Source organism: Neomonachus schauinslandi, chromosome 15 (assembly GCF_002201575.2).
Source record: "Neomonachus schauinslandi chromosome 15, ASM220157v2, whole genome shotgun sequence".
NCBI lineage: Eukaryota > Metazoa > Chordata > Mammalia > Carnivora > Phocidae > Neomonachus > Neomonachus schauinslandi.
The window spans coordinates 24,807,603-24,825,882 of record NC_058417.1 but is presented as its reverse complement, the minus strand read 5'-3'; the positions used below and the strand labels follow the sequence as shown (position 1 = coordinate 24,825,882).

The following is an 18,280-nucleotide window of genomic DNA, read 5'->3' as shown; positions in this document are numbered from 1 at the left end:
TCCCTAAAGCATAGTAAGATTCATATCATAGAAGTCCCAGAAGAAGAAAAGAGGGAAAAGGGGCCAGAAGGTTTATTTGTCCAAATTATAGCCGAAAACTTCCTTCATCTGGAGAAGGAAACAGACATCCAAATCTAGGAGGCAGAGAGAACTCCCATCAAAATCAACAAAACCAGGCTAACACCAAGACATATCACAGTAAAATTTTCAAAATAAAGAGATAAGGAAAGAATCCTGAAAGCAGCGAGGGCAAAGAAATCCCCAACCTACAAAGGAAGACAAGGTTAGCAGATCTCTCCACAGAAACTTGGCAGGCCAGAAGAGAGTGGCATGATATATTCAACGTGCTGAATGGGAAAAATACGCAGCCAAGAATACTTGATCCGGCAAGGCTGTCATTCAGAATAGAAGGAGAGATAAAGAGTTTCCCAGACAAACAAAAACTAAAGAAGTTCATAACTACTAAACCAGCCCTACAAGAAATATTAAAGGAGACTCTTTGAGTGGGAAAGAAAGACCAAAGCAACCAAGACTAGAAAGGAAGAAAGAAAATCTCCAGAAACACTGACTTTACAGGTAATACAATGGCACCAAAATTCATATCTACCAATAATCACTCTGAATGTAAATGGACTAAACGCTCCAATCAAAAGACACAGGCCATCAGAATGGATAAAAAAATAAGACCCATCTATATGGGTCTCATTTAGACCCAAGAGACTCATTTTAGACCTAAAGACACCTGCAGATTGAAAGCCTGGCTGGCTTACTTGGTGAAACATGCAACTCCTGATCTGGGGGTTGTGATTTTGAGCCCCATGTTGGGTGAGGAGCCGACTTAAAAAACAAAGTGAGCATTTATCATGCTAATGGACATCAAAAGAAAGCCAGATTAGCCGTATTTATATCAAACAAACTAGATTTTAAACCAAAGACTGTAAAGAGAGATGAAGAAGGGCACTATACCATAATAAAGGGGTCTATCCAACAAGAACCTAACAATTTTAAATATTTATGCCCCCCAACTTGGGAACATCCAAATACATAAATCAATTAATAACAAACATAAAGAAGCTCCTTGATAATAATACAATAATAGTAGGGAATTTAACACCCAAATTACAACGGACAGATCATCTAAGCAGAAAATCAACAAGGCAACAATGGCTTTGAATGACACACTGGACCAGATGGACTTAACAAATATATTCAGAACATTTCATCCTAAAACAACAGAATACACATTCTTTTCAAGCGCATATGAAACATTCTCCAGAGTAGAACACATAATGGGTCACAAATCAGGCCTCAGCAAGTACAAAAAGACTGAGATCATACCGTGCATATTTTCATACCACAACACTATGAAACTTGAAGTCAACCACAAGTAAAAATGCAGAAAGACCACAAATACGTGGGGATTAAAGAACATCCTACTAAAGAATGAACAGGTTAACCAGAAAATTAGAGAAGAAATAATTAAAAAAAACAAAAACCTGGGAGCAAATGAAAATGAAAACATGAGAGTCCAAACATCCCAAACCTTTGGGATGCAGCAAAAGCAGTCGTAAGAGGGAAGTACATAGCAATACAGGCCTAACTCAAAAAGCAAGAAAAGTCTCAAATACACAACCTAACCTTACACCTAAAGAGCTAGAAAAGGAACAGCAAATAAAGCCTAAAGCCATCAAAAGAAGGGAAACAATACAGATTAGAACAGAAATAAATGATATAGAAACAAACAAAAAAACAAACAAACAAACAAAAAACAGTACAACAGATTAATGAAACTAGGAGCTGGTTCTTCCAAAGAATTAATAAAACTGATAAGCCCCTAGCCAGACTTATCAAAAAGAAAAGAGAAAGGACCCAAATAAATAAAATCATGAATGAAAAAGGAGAGATCACAAGCAACACCACAGAAATACAATTAAAAGAGAATATTATGAAAAATTATATGCCCACAAATTAGGCAATCTGGAAGAAATTCATAAATTCCTAGAACCATATAAACTACTAAAACTGAAACAGGAAGAAATAGAAAATTTGAATACCAGAATAGAAATTGAAATAGTAATCAAAAATCTCCCAACAAACAAAAGTCCAGGGCCAGATGGCTTCCCAGGGGAATTCCAGCAAACATTTAAAGTGTTAATACCTATTCTTTTCAAACTGTTCCAAAAAAATAGAAATGGAAGGAAAACTTCCAAACTCCTTCTATAAGGCCAGCATTACCTTGATTCCAAAACCAGACAAAGACCCCACCAAAAAGGAAATTACAGACCAATATCCCTGATTGACATGGATGCCAAAATTCTCACCAAGATACTAGCCAATAGGATCCAACAGTACATTAAAAGAATTATTAACCACAATCAAGTGGGATTTATTCCTGGGCTGCAAAGGTGGCTCAATATTTGCAAATAAACCAACGTGACAGACCACATTAATAAAAGAAAGGATAAGAACCATATGATCCTTTCAACAGATGCAGAAAAGGCATCTGACAAAATGCAGCATCCATTCTTGATAAAATCCATTCTCAACAAAGTAGGGATAGATAGAACATATCTCAACATCACAAAGGTCATATACAAAAGACCCAGAGCTAATATCATCCTCAATGGGGAAAAACTGAGAGCTTTTCCTCTATAGGCAGGAACAAGACAGGGATGTCCACTCTCACCACTGTTATTTATCATAATACTGGAAGTCCTAGGTGCAGCAGTCAGACAACAAAAAGAAAGACATCCAAATCGGAAAGGAAAAAGTCAAACTTTCACTATTCACAGATGACATGATACCCTACATAGAAAACCCAAAAGACTCCACCAAAAAATTGCTAGTACTGATACACAAATTCAGCAAAGTCGCAGGGTACAAAATCACCATATAGAAATCTATTGCATTGGGGCGCCTGGGTGGCTCAGTTGGTTAAGCGACTGCCTTCGGCTCAGGTCATGATCCTGGAGTCCCGGGATCGAGTCCCGCATCGGGCTCCCTGCTCGGCAGGGGGTCTGCTTCTCCCTCTGACCCTCCCCCCTCTCATGTGCTCTCTCTCATTCTCTCTCTCTCTCAAATAAATAAATAAAAAATCTTTAAAAAAAAAAAGAAATCTATTGCATTTTTTTTTTTAAGAATCTATTTATTTATTTGAGAGGGAGAGGGAATGAGCAGTGTGGAAGGGCAGAGGGAGAGAGAAAGGGAGAAGCAGACTCCCTGCTGAGCAGGAAGCCCAACACGGGACTCGATCCCAGGACCCTGGGATCATGACCTGAGCCAAAGGCAGACGCTTAACCAACTGAGCCACCAAGGTGCCCCTGCTGCATTTCTATACACCAACAACGAAGCAGCAGGAAGAGAAATCATGGAATCAATCCTATTTACAATTGCACCAAAAACCATTAGATACCTAGGAATAACCCTAACCGAAGAGGTAAAAGATCTGTACTCTGAAAACTATAAAACAATTATGAAAGAAATTGAAGATGACACAAGGAAATGGAAAGATATTCATGCTCATGGATTGGAAGAACAAATATTGTTAAAAAGTCTATACTACCCAAAGCAATCTACACATTTAAGGCAATCCCTATCAAAATACCACCAGCATTTTTCAGAGAGCTAAAATAATCCTAAAATTTGTATGGAACCAGAAAAGACCCCAAATAGCCAAAGCAATCTTGAAAAAGAAAAGCAAAGCTGGAGGCATCACAACTCCAGACTTCAAGGTATATTACAAAGCTGTAGTCATCAAGGCAACATGGTACTGGCACAAAAACAGACACAGACCAATGGAACAGAACAGAAAACGCAGAAATGGCCCACAGCTATATGGTCAACTAATGTTTGACAAAGCAAAAAAGAATATCCAGCGGAAAAAAAGACAGTCTCTTCAACAAATGGTGTTGGGAAAACTGGACAACCACATGCAGAAGAATGAAATTGGACCATTTTCTTACACCATACACAAAAATAAATCCAAAATGGATGAAAGGCCTAAATTTGAGACAGGAAATCATCAAAATCCTCAAAGAAAAAACAGGCAGCAACTTCTTACTAGACATGTCTCCGGAGGCAAGGGAAACAAAAGCAAAAATGAACTATTGGGACTTCAAGATAAAAAGCTTCTGCACAGGGAAGCCTGTGTGGCTCAGCCCATTAAGCGTCTGCCTTTGGCTCAGGTCATGATCCTAAGGTCCTGGGATCAAGTCCCGCGTCAGGCTCCTTGCTCATCAGGGAGCCTGCTTCTCCCTCTGCCTGCCATTCCTCCTACTTGTGCGCTCTCTCACTCTCTCTCTCTGATTTTTAAAAAAAAAAAGTTTCTGGCACAGCGAAGAAAACAATCAACAAAACTAAAAGGCGACCTACTGAATGGGAGAAGATATTTGCAAATAACATATCTGATAAAGGGCTAGTATCCAAAATCTATAAAGAACTTACTAAACTCAACACCCCAAAAAAACAAATAATCCAGTTAAGAAATGGGCAGAAGACATGAATAGACATTTTTCCAAAGAAGACATCCAGATGGTAACAAACACATGAAAAGATGCTCAACAACACTCAACATCAAGGAAATGCAAATCAAAACCATGAGATACCGCCTCACACCTGTCAGAATGGCTAAAATTAACAACACAAGAAGCAACAGGTGTTGGTGAGGATGCAGAGAAAAAGGAACCCTCCTAACACTGTTGATGGGAATGCAAACTGGTGCAGCCACTCTGGAAAACAGTATGGAGGTTCCTCAAAAAGTTAAAAATAGAACTATCCTATGACCCAGCAATTACACTCCTAGGTATTCAGCCAAAGTATACAAAAATACTGATTTGAAAGGGCACTTGCACCATGATGTTTATAGCAGCATAATCAACAATAGCCAAATTACAGCAAGAGCTCAAATGTCCATCAACTGATGAATGGATAAAGATGATGTGGTGTCTGGAAAACAGTATGGAGGTTCCTCAGAAAGTTGAAAATAGAGCTACCCTACAACCCAGCAACTGCACTACTGGGTATTTACCCCAAAGATACAAATACAGGGATCTGAAGGGGTACGTGCACCCCAGTGTTTATAGCAGTACTGTCCACAATAGCCAAACTATGGAAAGAGCCTAGATGTCCATCAACAGATAAACAGATAAAGAAGAAGTGGTATATGTATGTATACACACACACGTATACACACACACATATACACACACACACACACACACACACACACTGGAATATTATGCAGCCATCAAAAAATGAAATCTTGCCATTTGCAACAACGTGGATGGAACTAGAGGGTATTATGCTAAGCAAAATGAGTCAATCAGAGAAAGACAAGTATCATATGATCTCACTGATATGAGGGAGGGAAAAACGAAACAAGACAAAACCAGAGAGGGAGACAAACCATAAGAGACTCTTAATCTCAGGAAACAAACTGAGGGTTGCTGGAGTGGAGGGGGGTGGGAGGGATGGGGTGGCTGGGTGATGGACATTGGGGAGGGTATGTGCTATGGTGAGCACCGTGAATTGTGTAAGACTGATGAATCACAGACCTGTACCTCTGAAACAAATAATACATTATATGTTAATAAAGAAAAAAAATAGTAAAAAAAAAAAAAAAAGATGTGGTGTGTACACACACACACACACACACACACACACAGAGGAATATTAATCAGCCATCAAAAAGAATGAAATCTTGCCATTTGCAACAATGTGGCTGGAGCTAGAGTGTATTATACTAAGCTAAATAAATCAGTCAGAGAAAGACAAATATCATGATTTCACTCATGTGGAATTTAAGAAACAAAACATGAACAAAGGAGAAGGGGGAAAAAAAGAGGGAGGCAAATCATAAGAGACTCTTACCTACAGAGAACAAACTAAGGGTTGATGGAGGGAGGTGGGCGGAAATGGGCTAACTGGGTGATGGATATTAAGGAGTGCACTTGTGATGAGCACTAAGGTGTTATATGTAAGTGATGAATCACTAAATTCTACTCCTGCACCCAATATTACACGATACGTCAACCAACTAGAATTTAAATAAAAACAAAAAAAAAAGAAAAGGAAATATACACTAGTAAGCAAGGAAATTGAAGTCATAAAAAGAAAAAAAATAAAACTATAACCTTTCAAAGAGAAACACAGCAGGAAAAGTTTATATGTCATAAATAATCACCCAGACAAATGAATATTTTATTTCCCACAAACAGGGCCCAACAAGTTGCCATTATTTGAGTGAACCGCTAATAAAGAATCCAAAATTCAAAAGAAGCCCATTTGCAGAAGTGCAACTTAGCCTCTCTCTCCTGGACAGTAGCTTTCAAAAAGATATATAGCATCATATTCTTAAACTCTTAGAGGAGATGAAGACTCAAGAGTAGGATATCAGTCAAAATCCAACTAGAGAATGAAAACAACTCAGTGTGTTCATAATTGGGGATTTAATGAAGACAAATGGTTACACAGATGACGGAATAGCTGAGAGACCAAAAAAGAAACTGTGAGGCTACCTACTGCATTAGCAGCAGCAGGAAGCCATGACTGCCCTAGGCTAGAGAGACACCGGAGTGCAGGGTGCTGGGTCACCCGGCAGAAGCTGGAACACCAGTGGAGCTACCTAGAAGAAGCCAGAACCACAGAGGAAATGCAGCCACTAACAGAGAGAGGAGAGGGAAGAGTACTCTCCCCTTTCTTCCATCCTCTCCTTCAATTTCTCACCAGTGCCTCCCAAACTCAGCAGAAGACAATAGACATGGTATCGTGGGAAACAGACAAGGGACGGCCACCTAGCAAAACAGTGCAGGAAGGAGCAATGAAATGGAATGTAGGAATGTATCTGAGAACAAAAGGGCCAATCCAGACATAAATTCTGTTCAGGAAAAATTAATTCTAAAGTCTAAAACATTCAACAGTAATAAGTGTGCAGTTATAAATCCTAGACATCTCATCAAATTTGAATTAATAACTTCCTTTCTAAGAAATCTATATGTCCTAGAGTTTAAGGCTAGGCACTGTATGTTACAGTTACTTTCAGACTTGTACAATACAGTATCAGTTCTAATGAAGTCTCTATAGTGTGATTATATTACTTTTTAAACTAAAAATGAATTTATTTTGAAAACTAAAAAGTTACTGTAAGAGAAAGTAATCTGACTAAAGTAAGAGTTCTCATTTTGGAATCAGGTCAACCTCAAACAAACATTTAATTTATATGTCCCAAAGAAGTTAAAACCATACCATTTAAATCTGCATTTTCAAATCTGACCCAGACTATTTTCTCCTTTTCTTCTGTTAGAGGTGTTCCACTGTAAGCCTGCATAGTAAACAGAAACGTTTGAATAAAAATGTTTTACAGTCTAATATTACTGATGTTCAAGACAAAAAGTAACTTAAATAAAGCCAGCCCTATCCCTCTCCAATTCCACCAATCCTACATCTTGGGAACCAATTCTGTAATATTTTTACTCCCAAAGTTATCCCGAGTCTGATAATCTTGGTTAAAGGAATTTTACCCATTAAAGAACTGCAGAAACCTAAAATACAATGATCTTAGTCTATTAGAAAGCATCACTATAATGCAAAGGCACTCAATAAACTAAATCATGCCTATATTGGCCAACAAATAAGAAGGCTTAAGAAATAAACAAAACTGGGGGCACCTGGGTGGCTCAGTTGGTTAAGTGACTGCCTTCGGCTCAGCTCATGATCCCAGGATCGAGTCCCGCATCGGGCTTCCTGCTCAGCAGGGAGTCTGCTTCTCCCTCTCCCGCTCCCGCTCCCCCCTCTTGTGCTCTCTCTCTCTCTCAAATAAATAAATAAAATCTTTAAAAAAAAAAAAAAAGAAAGAAAGAAATAAACAAAACTGGGGCGCCTGGGTGGCTCAGTCTTTAAGCGTCTGCCTTAGGCTCAGGTCATGATCCCAGGGTCCTGGGATCGAGCCCCGCATCAGGCTCCCTGCTCAGCGGGAAGCCCGCTTCTTCTCCCTCTCCCACTCCCCCTGCTTGTGTTCCCTCTCTCGCTGTCTCTCTCTCTCTCAAATAAATAAATAAAATCTTAAAAAAAAAAAGAAACAAAACTACCACATGTATCTATTTAGTCCCAGGTGTTTATGATCGGGTAATTACGCACTATCTAGAATTTTCAAAAGTATTACTACCAGCTTGCCTTCAGTTCCAGGTGGAAGGCAAGGGCCAGAGTTGGGGGTGAAAAAAAAAAAAGTACAGTATGACTTTTTCAGTCTTTTGTCTGGCTTCTAGACCCAACCTATTAGCTGGTTTCTACAGGCCTGCAAGGTTCACAAAGATAAGCATAAGCTGCCATGAAATCATAGGAAAAGTGTCAATGGTATCCGTCAGTATTCAAAGGGAGTCATTTTTTCATAAAGCAAATGTTTCTATTTAAAAGTTTTAAAGACTGTATATATTAATAAGCATTTAGAATGTCAACAAAAGACCTGCAATATTCTCAATTATAAAATGAAACTCAGTTCACAAAACAATGAATATAAGCTATACCAAAAGCATACAAAAACTACCATCCTGCATATAATTTGTGTTATACATAACCCGCTTTAAATTTCCATGCCAATTTACAGCCGCTGTACTGTATCATACAAGGTATTAACTTGTATGGTAATTGAAAATCATCTACAGTGAAAATACTACTAAAAGACAGAATTACTTCAACAGATTTACTATACAACAGAAATTATCTTACAAATCCTTACCATTTCATTGTCTTTAAAAAAAAAAAAAAGAACCACCAAGTGAGATGTGTATAGGGTAATCAATTCCTTTGGAAAAGAGGAAAGCTTACCCTAAAGCCAACTAATTCATCAACTTTATCTTCGACCACCTCGTCCTCACTTCCTTCCTCTTCTTTTCATCCTTGAAAACTCTTTTAAAAATAAACTTTAGGAGGGGCGCCTAGGTGGCTCAGTCGGTTAAGCGTCTGCCTTCGGTTGAGGTCATGATCTCAGGGTCCCAGCTCCCTGCTCAGTGAGGAATCTGCTTCTCCCTGTCCCTCTGCCCCTCCCCGCTGCTGGTGGTCTCTCCCTCCCTCTCTCTCTCTCAAATAAATAAATAAAATCTTTTTAAAAAATAAATAAACTTTAGGGACACATGGGTGGCTCAGTCAGTTAAACCTCTGCCTTGGGCTCAGGTCATGATCTCAGGGTCCTGGAATCGAGCCCTGCATCAGGCTCCCTGCTCAGCGGGAAGTATGCTTCTCCCTCTCCCTCTGCCTCTTCACCACCCACCCCTACCCCCACCCCCACCCCTGCTTGTGTGCGTGCTCTCACTCCCACTCTTTCTCTCTCTCAAATAAATAAAATCTTTAAAAAAAATAAAAAATAAACTTTATATTTTGGAATAATTTTAGATTATTAAATATAGTACAGAGTTCTCATATACCCCTCAGCCAGTTTCCCCTAATGTTAACTAACCAAATCCGACCTTGCCTTGGTACATTTGTCAAAACTATGACACTGACATTGATGCATTACTATTAATTAAGTCTCAGACTTTATTTGGATTTCATCAGTTTTTCCACTAATGTCCTTTCTCTGTTCCAGCATCCAATCTAGAATAGCACAGTGCACTGAAGACAACTTTTTTTCCCCCACATCACGTTCTCCTTTAATCTGGTAAAGCAATAACATTTTTCAAAATTTTCTTCAGTACAGCAGATTATAAGGCTGTTTATCACCTGCAGCATTATTCAACATTCTCCCAATTCCTTTGCAACATTTGCAGGATGCTCTCCTTTGATTTCTGAGCGATATGCCGAACATAACAAAGTTGAATGAGGTCTTTCACTATACTGGGATTCTTGAACTCCTTTTCTTTCCCCTTCGGGGGAAAATAAGACTTTCAAAACAAGCCCTGTATGCTTTTGCTATGTCTTCAAGTTTTCCTCTGTCCTTAGAAGACATGGTGTTCTCCACTAAGCCTTCTTGAGAAAATTCTGTGAAACCAACTGAGACATCTGAGTGCCGCTTCTTGTGTGTCTTCCTGAAGGTTTGCACAGAGAAGGCATGTGTGGGTATTTTCTTCTCAGTGAGGCACGTACCCACCCAGTGCCCATCCAGCTGTCATTTGGTATCCTAAGAGAGCTCAGTGCACTACTACACCAGAGGCTTCCCCCACCTTCCAGCACCGATTATTTGCCCTCCTTCCACAGCCAAGATCCAACTACTTTAGCCCTCTCATTTAGAATCAAAACTTTCACCCCATTATTGACAGGATTTATTTATTTCTCCTTTTATTCCTTACCAGGTTTCTAACACATAAACACATTCATAAGCATAAAGTTATTGCTGGACTTTGCCTTTTTATTGTTGAACTTTAAAAGACACAGTTACAATCACAGTAGATACGCTGTATTTATATGTTGTATGTACATACTTTATTTTTTTGACTGCACAGAAAATCACCTCCATTGTGTCAAAAAGTATGTAATTTCTAATTATAGCAAATAATACTGTAGGGATCACATACCATAATTTGCTTGACTGCTACTGACATTTGGGCTAGCTACAATTTGTTACACTGAAAATGCAGAACTTTCACACACATACACTGAAATGAAAAGTTCTGAGCTTTACCTTTCTTCTTTGCTGAATTATTTTTTTTTAAAGATTTTATTTATTTATTTGAGAGAGAGAATGAGATAGAGAGAGCATGAGGGGGGGAGGGTCAGAGGGAGAAGCAGACCCCCCACTGAGCAGGGAGCCCAATGCAGGACTCGATCCCAGGACTCCAGGATCATGACCTGAGCCGAAGGCAGTCGCTTAACCAACTGAGCCACCCAGGCGCCCCTGCTGAATTATTTTTTAATAGATTTTCATGAGTAAAATTATCAGATCAAAGAGCACAGCTAAAGGCATCTATAGCCAACAATAACATCTGTTAAACACACTGGGAATTCACTCTATCTGTAATAGCTGAAGAAGTGGACACCAGTCTAATAACACATTTTCTCCCTTTTGTGGGTACCCAGAGGATAATTCCTAGGCTCCAGGAATTCGACGATTTCCAGAATAGGAGTCGGAACATAACATCAGCAAAAAAATATAATTTTCCAAATGGCTGACTGCAAAGTACCACTGGGGGATTCTGGATTAAAGGTGGAAAAAAAGAGGCCAGAGGTCACCAAAATGGCCCACCACCTGTGTTTATAAATAAAGTTTTATTTTAACACAGCCATGCCTTTTCCTTTAGATAAAAAGCTGTGCCAAGGAGTTGCAACAGATATTATATGAACTGCAAAACTTATCTGGCCCTTTACAGAAAGTTTGCTAACTGCAGCACAAGACCAGGACGCCTTAGGGAAAGGCACCAAGTATCCCTTCAACTTAACACAGTGCCCGACCCATAGTGGGTGCTCAAGTAAATGTCTGCTGCCTGAATTTTTGCTTTCTTTCCAGAGTAAACAGAATAATGACCTGCATAACATAAATGTCTTGAATGAATATTCTAATTCTTAGTTCCATGAATACAACCTTACTTCCATAGTTGCTACTCTGATCCAAATCTTCATAATCAATTGCAGAGATTATCCCCTTCCTAATGTTTAATGCTCAAAAAACTAAATTAATCTCTTTTTTTCTGAATTAATCTTCTACCTTCCAGCATTTTTACCCTACCAATTTTAACAGCCCCTATTTTCAATCTATTAGTCAATCTGGTATTCTTGTTTCTCTAGCAAATTCTCTATTCCCTCAAAGCCTCTGACCACAGCCTTTCTCCTGCCGCCAATAAAAACTGCTTGCTACACAGGGTTTCCACTAACACAAAAGGTGCCTTTGTAAAAATGTGATAAAGAGGCACTCTAGGGGGGCGCCTGGGTGGCTCAGTCGTTAAGCGTCTGCCTTTGGCTCAGGTCATGATCCCAGAGTCCTGGGATCGAGCCCCACATCAGGCTCCCTGCTCTGCGGGAAGCCTGCTTCTCCCTCTCCCACTCCCCCTGCTTGTGTTCCTGCTCTCGCTATCTCTCTCTCTCTGTCAAGTAAATAAATACAATCTATAAAAAAAAAAAAAAAGAGGCACTCTAGGGGCAGGCAAATTACAAAAATTTTTAAATGCCCCTTCCTTGGAACCAGCCTCATGCCAGGGCTCAGGGCTTAAGAGAAAGAGCAGTTTGGAGAGATCAGGTTGGATTTCAGCCCCAGGTTACTCTCTAGAACTGGCATTCTGTGCAGAGTCCAAGATGCTCTTGGACAGCAACTCTGTTGCCTGCCATACCCAGCTAGCCAGTTTCCTCCAACATCCAATACCCAACCTTTCCATTCATTTCAACTGCTATTTCCAGTGTCCTTTAGAATTTGACTTTCACTCTCTTTGCTACTCATTCTCTTAGCAATTACATATTCAATCTGTACTATCATGTATAACACTTACTGAAATGCTGCTGTAAACTCTGCCTGTTTCAGCAATTTGACTTCCCTTAGTAACCAAGTTCCTCAAAATAGGAAAGCATTTATTATCCCTTACATGCCCCAGAGATCTCATCATTGTGACCCATTTCCATTAAAGTTATCTGAACATGATAAAGGAGTATCAACATTTCCTGATACTTTCCCTTATTTGATAAATACAACTTACATAATATAACTGAAATCTGGATTTTAGACTTTTCTAGGATGTTGTCATAAAGCTGGGACACTGGATCTATGAATTCCTTTTTTCAACAGCAAGGTTACAGATAGCCTGGCAGTCAGGAAACACTGACATCACCACAAGGAGAAAATACCTTTCCTTTTAGTAGCTCCACTGAACAGAGCTTCCCACAGCCTCTGTTTCACAAGACTCCCTGGAGGTTCTCACTACACACACACGTTACTGGATGCCACCTCAAGTCCACTGAGTCAAACTCTCTGGGACGGGGCCTGGAAATGATTATTTTTAACACATGTGCCAAGTGATACTTATGTTAAATCTGGGCAACAGTGCACTAGATATGATCCCAGGAGGGTTGCTCTCATTCTTTATTTATATAGAGAGAACTCAGTTATAAGTTAGAGTAACAAAGCATACCCTACTTGGCATAAAAATACTGCTCACCATGAAAGACATGTAGATTTGTGCTCGGTGTAGTATTTAGTTAATATAATGTCTAGTTAATGAAATGCAATGATCACTTCGGACAGGCAACATTTAACTAGGGCAAGAGAAAGATTCTGGAAATAAAACCCAACTACAGAATCCCAAGTCCCATATCTCAACTAACATCTCACCTGATTCCTCTTAGGAGAGCAAGTCTTGAGGAATCATAATTGTGTCACTATCAGCATAAAACTAAGGCACATGTAATACTAACGTGGATAGTTCTACCCTACCAATGTTCGGGATGCTAAAACATCAGAAGTCTTTCTGAAGTTGATGATACCAGTGTCAAGTTTAGGAAAGAGAACATTTCAGAACTTCCCTGGCCAATGGTAAAACCTACTATATTTCTGAAACTACACAGACACTTACCTGTGGCACGACATCCTGTAGAAAAGTCACAACACTTTCCATGTAGGACTGCTCCCTGAAAAAGAGGGAAATGGATAAAATTTACCCTGACAGCTTAAAACAAAACATGGAAAAGTGCTTTCTACAGCCCCTAAGAAAATTACTCACAATATTAAAAAAAGAAAAAAGACTAACTCTCATCAACCGGTAATTCTGCTATCCTGCTTTCTAGTTTCTTTGTATATGTTATTAAATGAAATGCAAATGAGATATTAATCTTTTTAAACATCATCTCTTCTTCAAAGCCATGCTCTCTTAATTTGACATAGATATTCTAACTTGTATTTGAAGGAGTGATGACACAAGGCTAAGGCAGGACTTTCCTCTTGAGTCAAAGCAAAAGAATTCCCCAGGCAGAGCAAGAAAAACTGTGGCTGATGACTCAGTACTTAGTGACCTCCTCTTTAAACTGGTTATGTACCTAGTCCTTTACCTGTATATAGCAAAATCAACTGGCATTTTGCTGCAGGCGCAGGCATTAGGAGATACTAAGAAATCCTCACAGAATTTTTGCCATAGACAAGACATGGGAAAATACTAAAATGCATAAAAGTGAAGAAAAATGATACTGGTAAGGTCACTAAGAGATTTTAAATGGGAAGTATATGCATTTCAGCAAGTGGAAAAAAATTCTTCAAAATACCAAATCAAATTAATTTCATTTCATGTGAAAAATTACATTTGAAGAAACTCATATATGAGTTATCCTAAATCCTATAAAAAAGCAATATGCCTTAGATAGCTACAAAAACTGATTAGGCCTAAAAAAACAAAAAACACACACACAACAATTTGATTAGGCCTGCCTCTGCCCTCTCATTTTTCTGCCACTCTCTTCACTCTGCTTCCGTCACCTGCAACTTCCATTCCTGGAATACACCAAGCTCTCTGAGTCAAGACCTTTATGCCAGCTTTCTTTCTGCCTGGATTCCTTCCCATACTCTTCCATCCCTTTCATTTCTCCAGCTTAAGTGTCACCTCCTCAGAGAGGCCTTTCCTGACAGCCTGAAGTCAGACTCCCTACTGTCATTCTCTATCAGAGCACACCGGGTGCTGATCAGAGCCTGTAATCACTTTACTCATTTACTGTTTCCCCCACTAGAATGTAAACTCTACTACAGAAAGGACTCCAACTCTCATGTTTACCTTCTATCTCCAGAATCTCTAAACCAGTACTTCAGGCATGCAGTAGATGCTCAAGCATTATTTGTTAAAAGAATACAAATAAAAGATTTTTTTAAAACACTAAAATTATGTATTGAATAACAAAAAGCAATATAAGTTGGATACCACATATTCTATAGTGAGGCAACATAGAATCCTGCCGACGTGCACGGACTCTGGGGACAAACTGCCTGGGTCTGATCCAGGTTCCCCTTCTTGGCTATTCCCAAGGACAATTTAATTAATTTCTCCCTGCTTTGGTTTTCTCACCTGTAAAATGAAGACTGAAAGAGTACCTAACTCATAGCTAATAACAAGCTTAACTTGTTGCCATGGTCCATAGTTGTTAGCAAACAAATATGGCCCAGGGAAACCCAGGAGGAAAAAAAAGGAAATATTATAGCAAAATACTATATTATACATATACTTTTCTTAGTCTGAGAGGGCAATCTTTATGTAACATGCTAAACTGCCCAAGGGAATAATCTAAAATGCTACAATTCCCTTATGAACATTTTAAAGGGTAGAAAACAAGTTTCACCTCCTTATCCAGATAATGAAGGATCTTCACTGTCCACGCTAACCTACTTTATATAGGTCAACTTCCCTATATTTCATTTATGAAAATAGCTTGCCTTACCCACATCTGCCCACTCTATTCCCTTTGTCTAAAATGTACCTTTGATTCTAATTGCCCAAACTCTACTCAGCCTTTAAAGTACATTAAGTTAGCTTCTTAATAAACCCTTTACGATCTAAAATACTAAAATATTCCCACTAAATACTCCCACTAAAATACTCCCTCCCAATTCTCACGGTTTGCTGGCACCTTTTTTTATTGATTACAGTGATCTCAAGTATACATATCTTAAAACCACATTAGATCATATGCTCCTAGAAAGTATAAATAGGCTTTGGCAAAGAATGCTTAAAATACAGAACGTACTCTTTATGACACTGACTTTGAAACCTTCTGACTGAAACCTAAATAAGAGATACATTTTACATCAGGTTCTGGTCAACATATACATACATATGAATAGTGTGTGTCACAAAAGAATATTCCCAACTATATTTTCTATAATATGCTATTTCATTTTTTAAATATTGGTCTTGATCCACTGAATTGATCTAATGAGCCATCCATTTTTGAACCTGGAGTTTGAAAAAACATTAGTTCTTAGGATTTAGCACAGGCTTTTGATGTACCCTATAAATGTGAATACATTAACTTGATCCTCCAGTTATTCCTTTTATTTGGTCTTGGCAATATTTATCATCCTGTGAAGCCAAAATTAAATAGATTTTACAAAAGTAGTCAATGTTCAGAAAGGAACCCTGAACGCTAGCTACTATTCTGAACAAATTCTCTTTAGCTTTTAGGCTTATCTGAAATTTGCTTACGTGACAGCCTGGGGGCGAACCACAACTCCACCAGTACAACGACTGGGTCTTCTGGGAGAATCTGTAGCCATAGCTTCATTTGCTAAACCTGTTTCCAGCACAAAGAGATAGGAGAAAAAAATGGATTATTATTGTTGTGGGTAGGGGTAAGGGTTTATGGTTCCTCACTAGAGATCCCTTATGGAAAATGCCTAAAATGTAGGAAACCTTCCCAGCAATCCCCATTACAAGAGAAAGAGGGTAGACTGGGGGAGGAAGTAGATAAAGAAGTTTTCTAATTATCATGAATTTTTTTTATTTGGACTAAGCCTCAGAACCACAGAACTAGTTAAGACTCTTTCTTTCTGGACCCTCTGACCTCTGTTAACATAAGCTAGAAAGGTAAGGGATGGAGAGTCTAACACAAGATTTCCTAATAAAAACAAATGTGCTATCTCTGTGAGCCAAAATTAAAGAATTGTACTAAAATCCTGAAATAGTGAAAATACACATGGCACAATATTTTGAGACCTAATGGACAGTGAAATAATTAATGCCTTCCAACTAAGACTGTTGGGAAACTATGAGCAAGACTGCATACTGTAACTATATATAGATAAATGTTAACTAGACTTATTGTGGTGATCATTTCACAATATGTACAAATATCAAAACATTATGTTGTAAAAAAAACATTATGTTGTACACCTAGAACTAATACAATGTTATATGCTGATTATGGCTATCAAAAAAAAAAAAAAAAAGGACTGCATGGTCATAATCTAACAAGAGTTTTTAAACCATATTTGTCAACCCCCTGCTATTGTAACCTAAACACGAGAGCCTAAATAAGTAATAAAAATTTATATGACATTAGAAGCCCCTTATCCTTTCCTATCACATCACTGAATCCTGATCCTTGAATGTCCAATGAGCATCTGAATCACCTGGAAGGTTTTAAGAGCATGGAGTGTACTTGGTTAAGGTTAAAAGAGGATTGACAGCAATATTAACGATCTCTTTCAGGGCTCAGGAAAGTCCACAGCCTGGAAGCAATCTTGAAAGCCCCTAAAACCATCACTTCCAAGTAGGGAGGATTCTATCACCTTATTTGAAAATTCCCAAACTGATGAGTCTCATCTGCTACTACAAAAACACCCCTTGCCCCACCTAGCCCAGGCACCCCTTCCTCAATAGGTATCATCACCACCAGCCCCTCAGCCCTCTCATTTCCATTCCACCCTTTATTTCCCGAAACACAGCCTCCCAAGAAATGTCCTTTAAGGGCCCTGTCTCCTGAGGACGACCCTCGCCAGCCCCTCAGGCCCCACTCTCCTAAAAGACGCTAGCACAGCTCTACCCACTTAACCTCCAACGCGGAGCCACCGCTGCCCCCGGCCGCCCTCTGGCCCCTTGCCCTTCCTCCCCTCCCCCTCCAATCTCGCTAGCTCTCCCTCGTCGAACCCCTGCCAGCCAAGCCCTCTCCCCTCACGCTGCCTGCCCCTCGTCCTCTCCAAGCCTCCCCAAAGCCACAGCCCCACCAGCCCTCTCACCCGCCGCCCCGCCGGTAAACGCTGTTCTCCCAGCTCAAGGCTCACTGTTTGGAGTCTCCCCTTGTGATTGACGGCTACCACTTCCTACCACGCCTCAGCGGAACTACTTTTCTAGCCAATCCCAGAAGGAAACTGGCTACGGCCGGGCACCGCCCTTGGAGGTCAGCTTCGCCAACCAGCAAGTAGAAAAGAGGCGGACCCGCCTCCTGAATTTACCCAATCCGCTGGGGCTCCAGGGAAAACAAAACAGTATGTAAGTTCGGGTGAAGCCGAGGTGTCAGGTTCGGTTGCGAACGCAGGCAGGTAAGGAGAGTTACGAACACGTCTGTTTTTCTTTGCAGACAGCACACCTACGTGGCTTTGTCGAAAAGAATCATGCCGCAGACTCCTGTGCACTTCAGCTACGCGTCTCGGGCTGGGAGTCGGAGGTCGGGGGACCGGTCTGTTTACATCGAATTCTCGCGACAGCTAGTTCGAAGCACAAAGCACGTGGACATGGCAGCTGCCAATCACTTTCTGCTGGCCAGTCATCCATCCCGAACCCGCCTTCTGTCCCGCCCTTTTCGATGTGTTTACCTTCCGGGAGCCTAGGCTGGCTGGCGCGGCGGGCAGCCTTAGAGCCAAGGAGGTATTGATCTAAATGAGGGGCGCGGCCGGTGA

The 18,280-nt window shown here is 39.9% G+C and overlaps 1 protein-coding gene across 1 annotated transcript in view; it reads right to left on the bottom strand.

Annotated features, from left to right (window-relative positions):
* The window catches only part of BCAS3 (BCAS3 microtubule associated cell migration factor), a 602,596-nt gene extending 584,931 nt beyond the window's left edge, over window positions 1–17,665 (bottom strand). The window contains exons 1-4 of the mRNA XM_044921944.1: window positions 17,621–17,665; window positions 16,089–16,176; window positions 13,482–13,536; window positions 7,243–7,318 (exon numbers count right to left, since the gene is read on the bottom strand). Coding sequence (XP_044777879.1) covers window positions 7,243–7,318; window positions 13,482–13,536; window positions 16,089–16,159 — 202 coding nt within the window. The 5' untranslated portion in view covers window positions 16,160–16,176; window positions 17,621–17,665. The remainder of the gene's footprint in view (window positions 1–7,242; window positions 7,319–13,481; window positions 13,537–16,088; window positions 16,177–17,620) is intronic.
* Window positions 17,666–18,280: the final 615 nt, after the last annotated feature.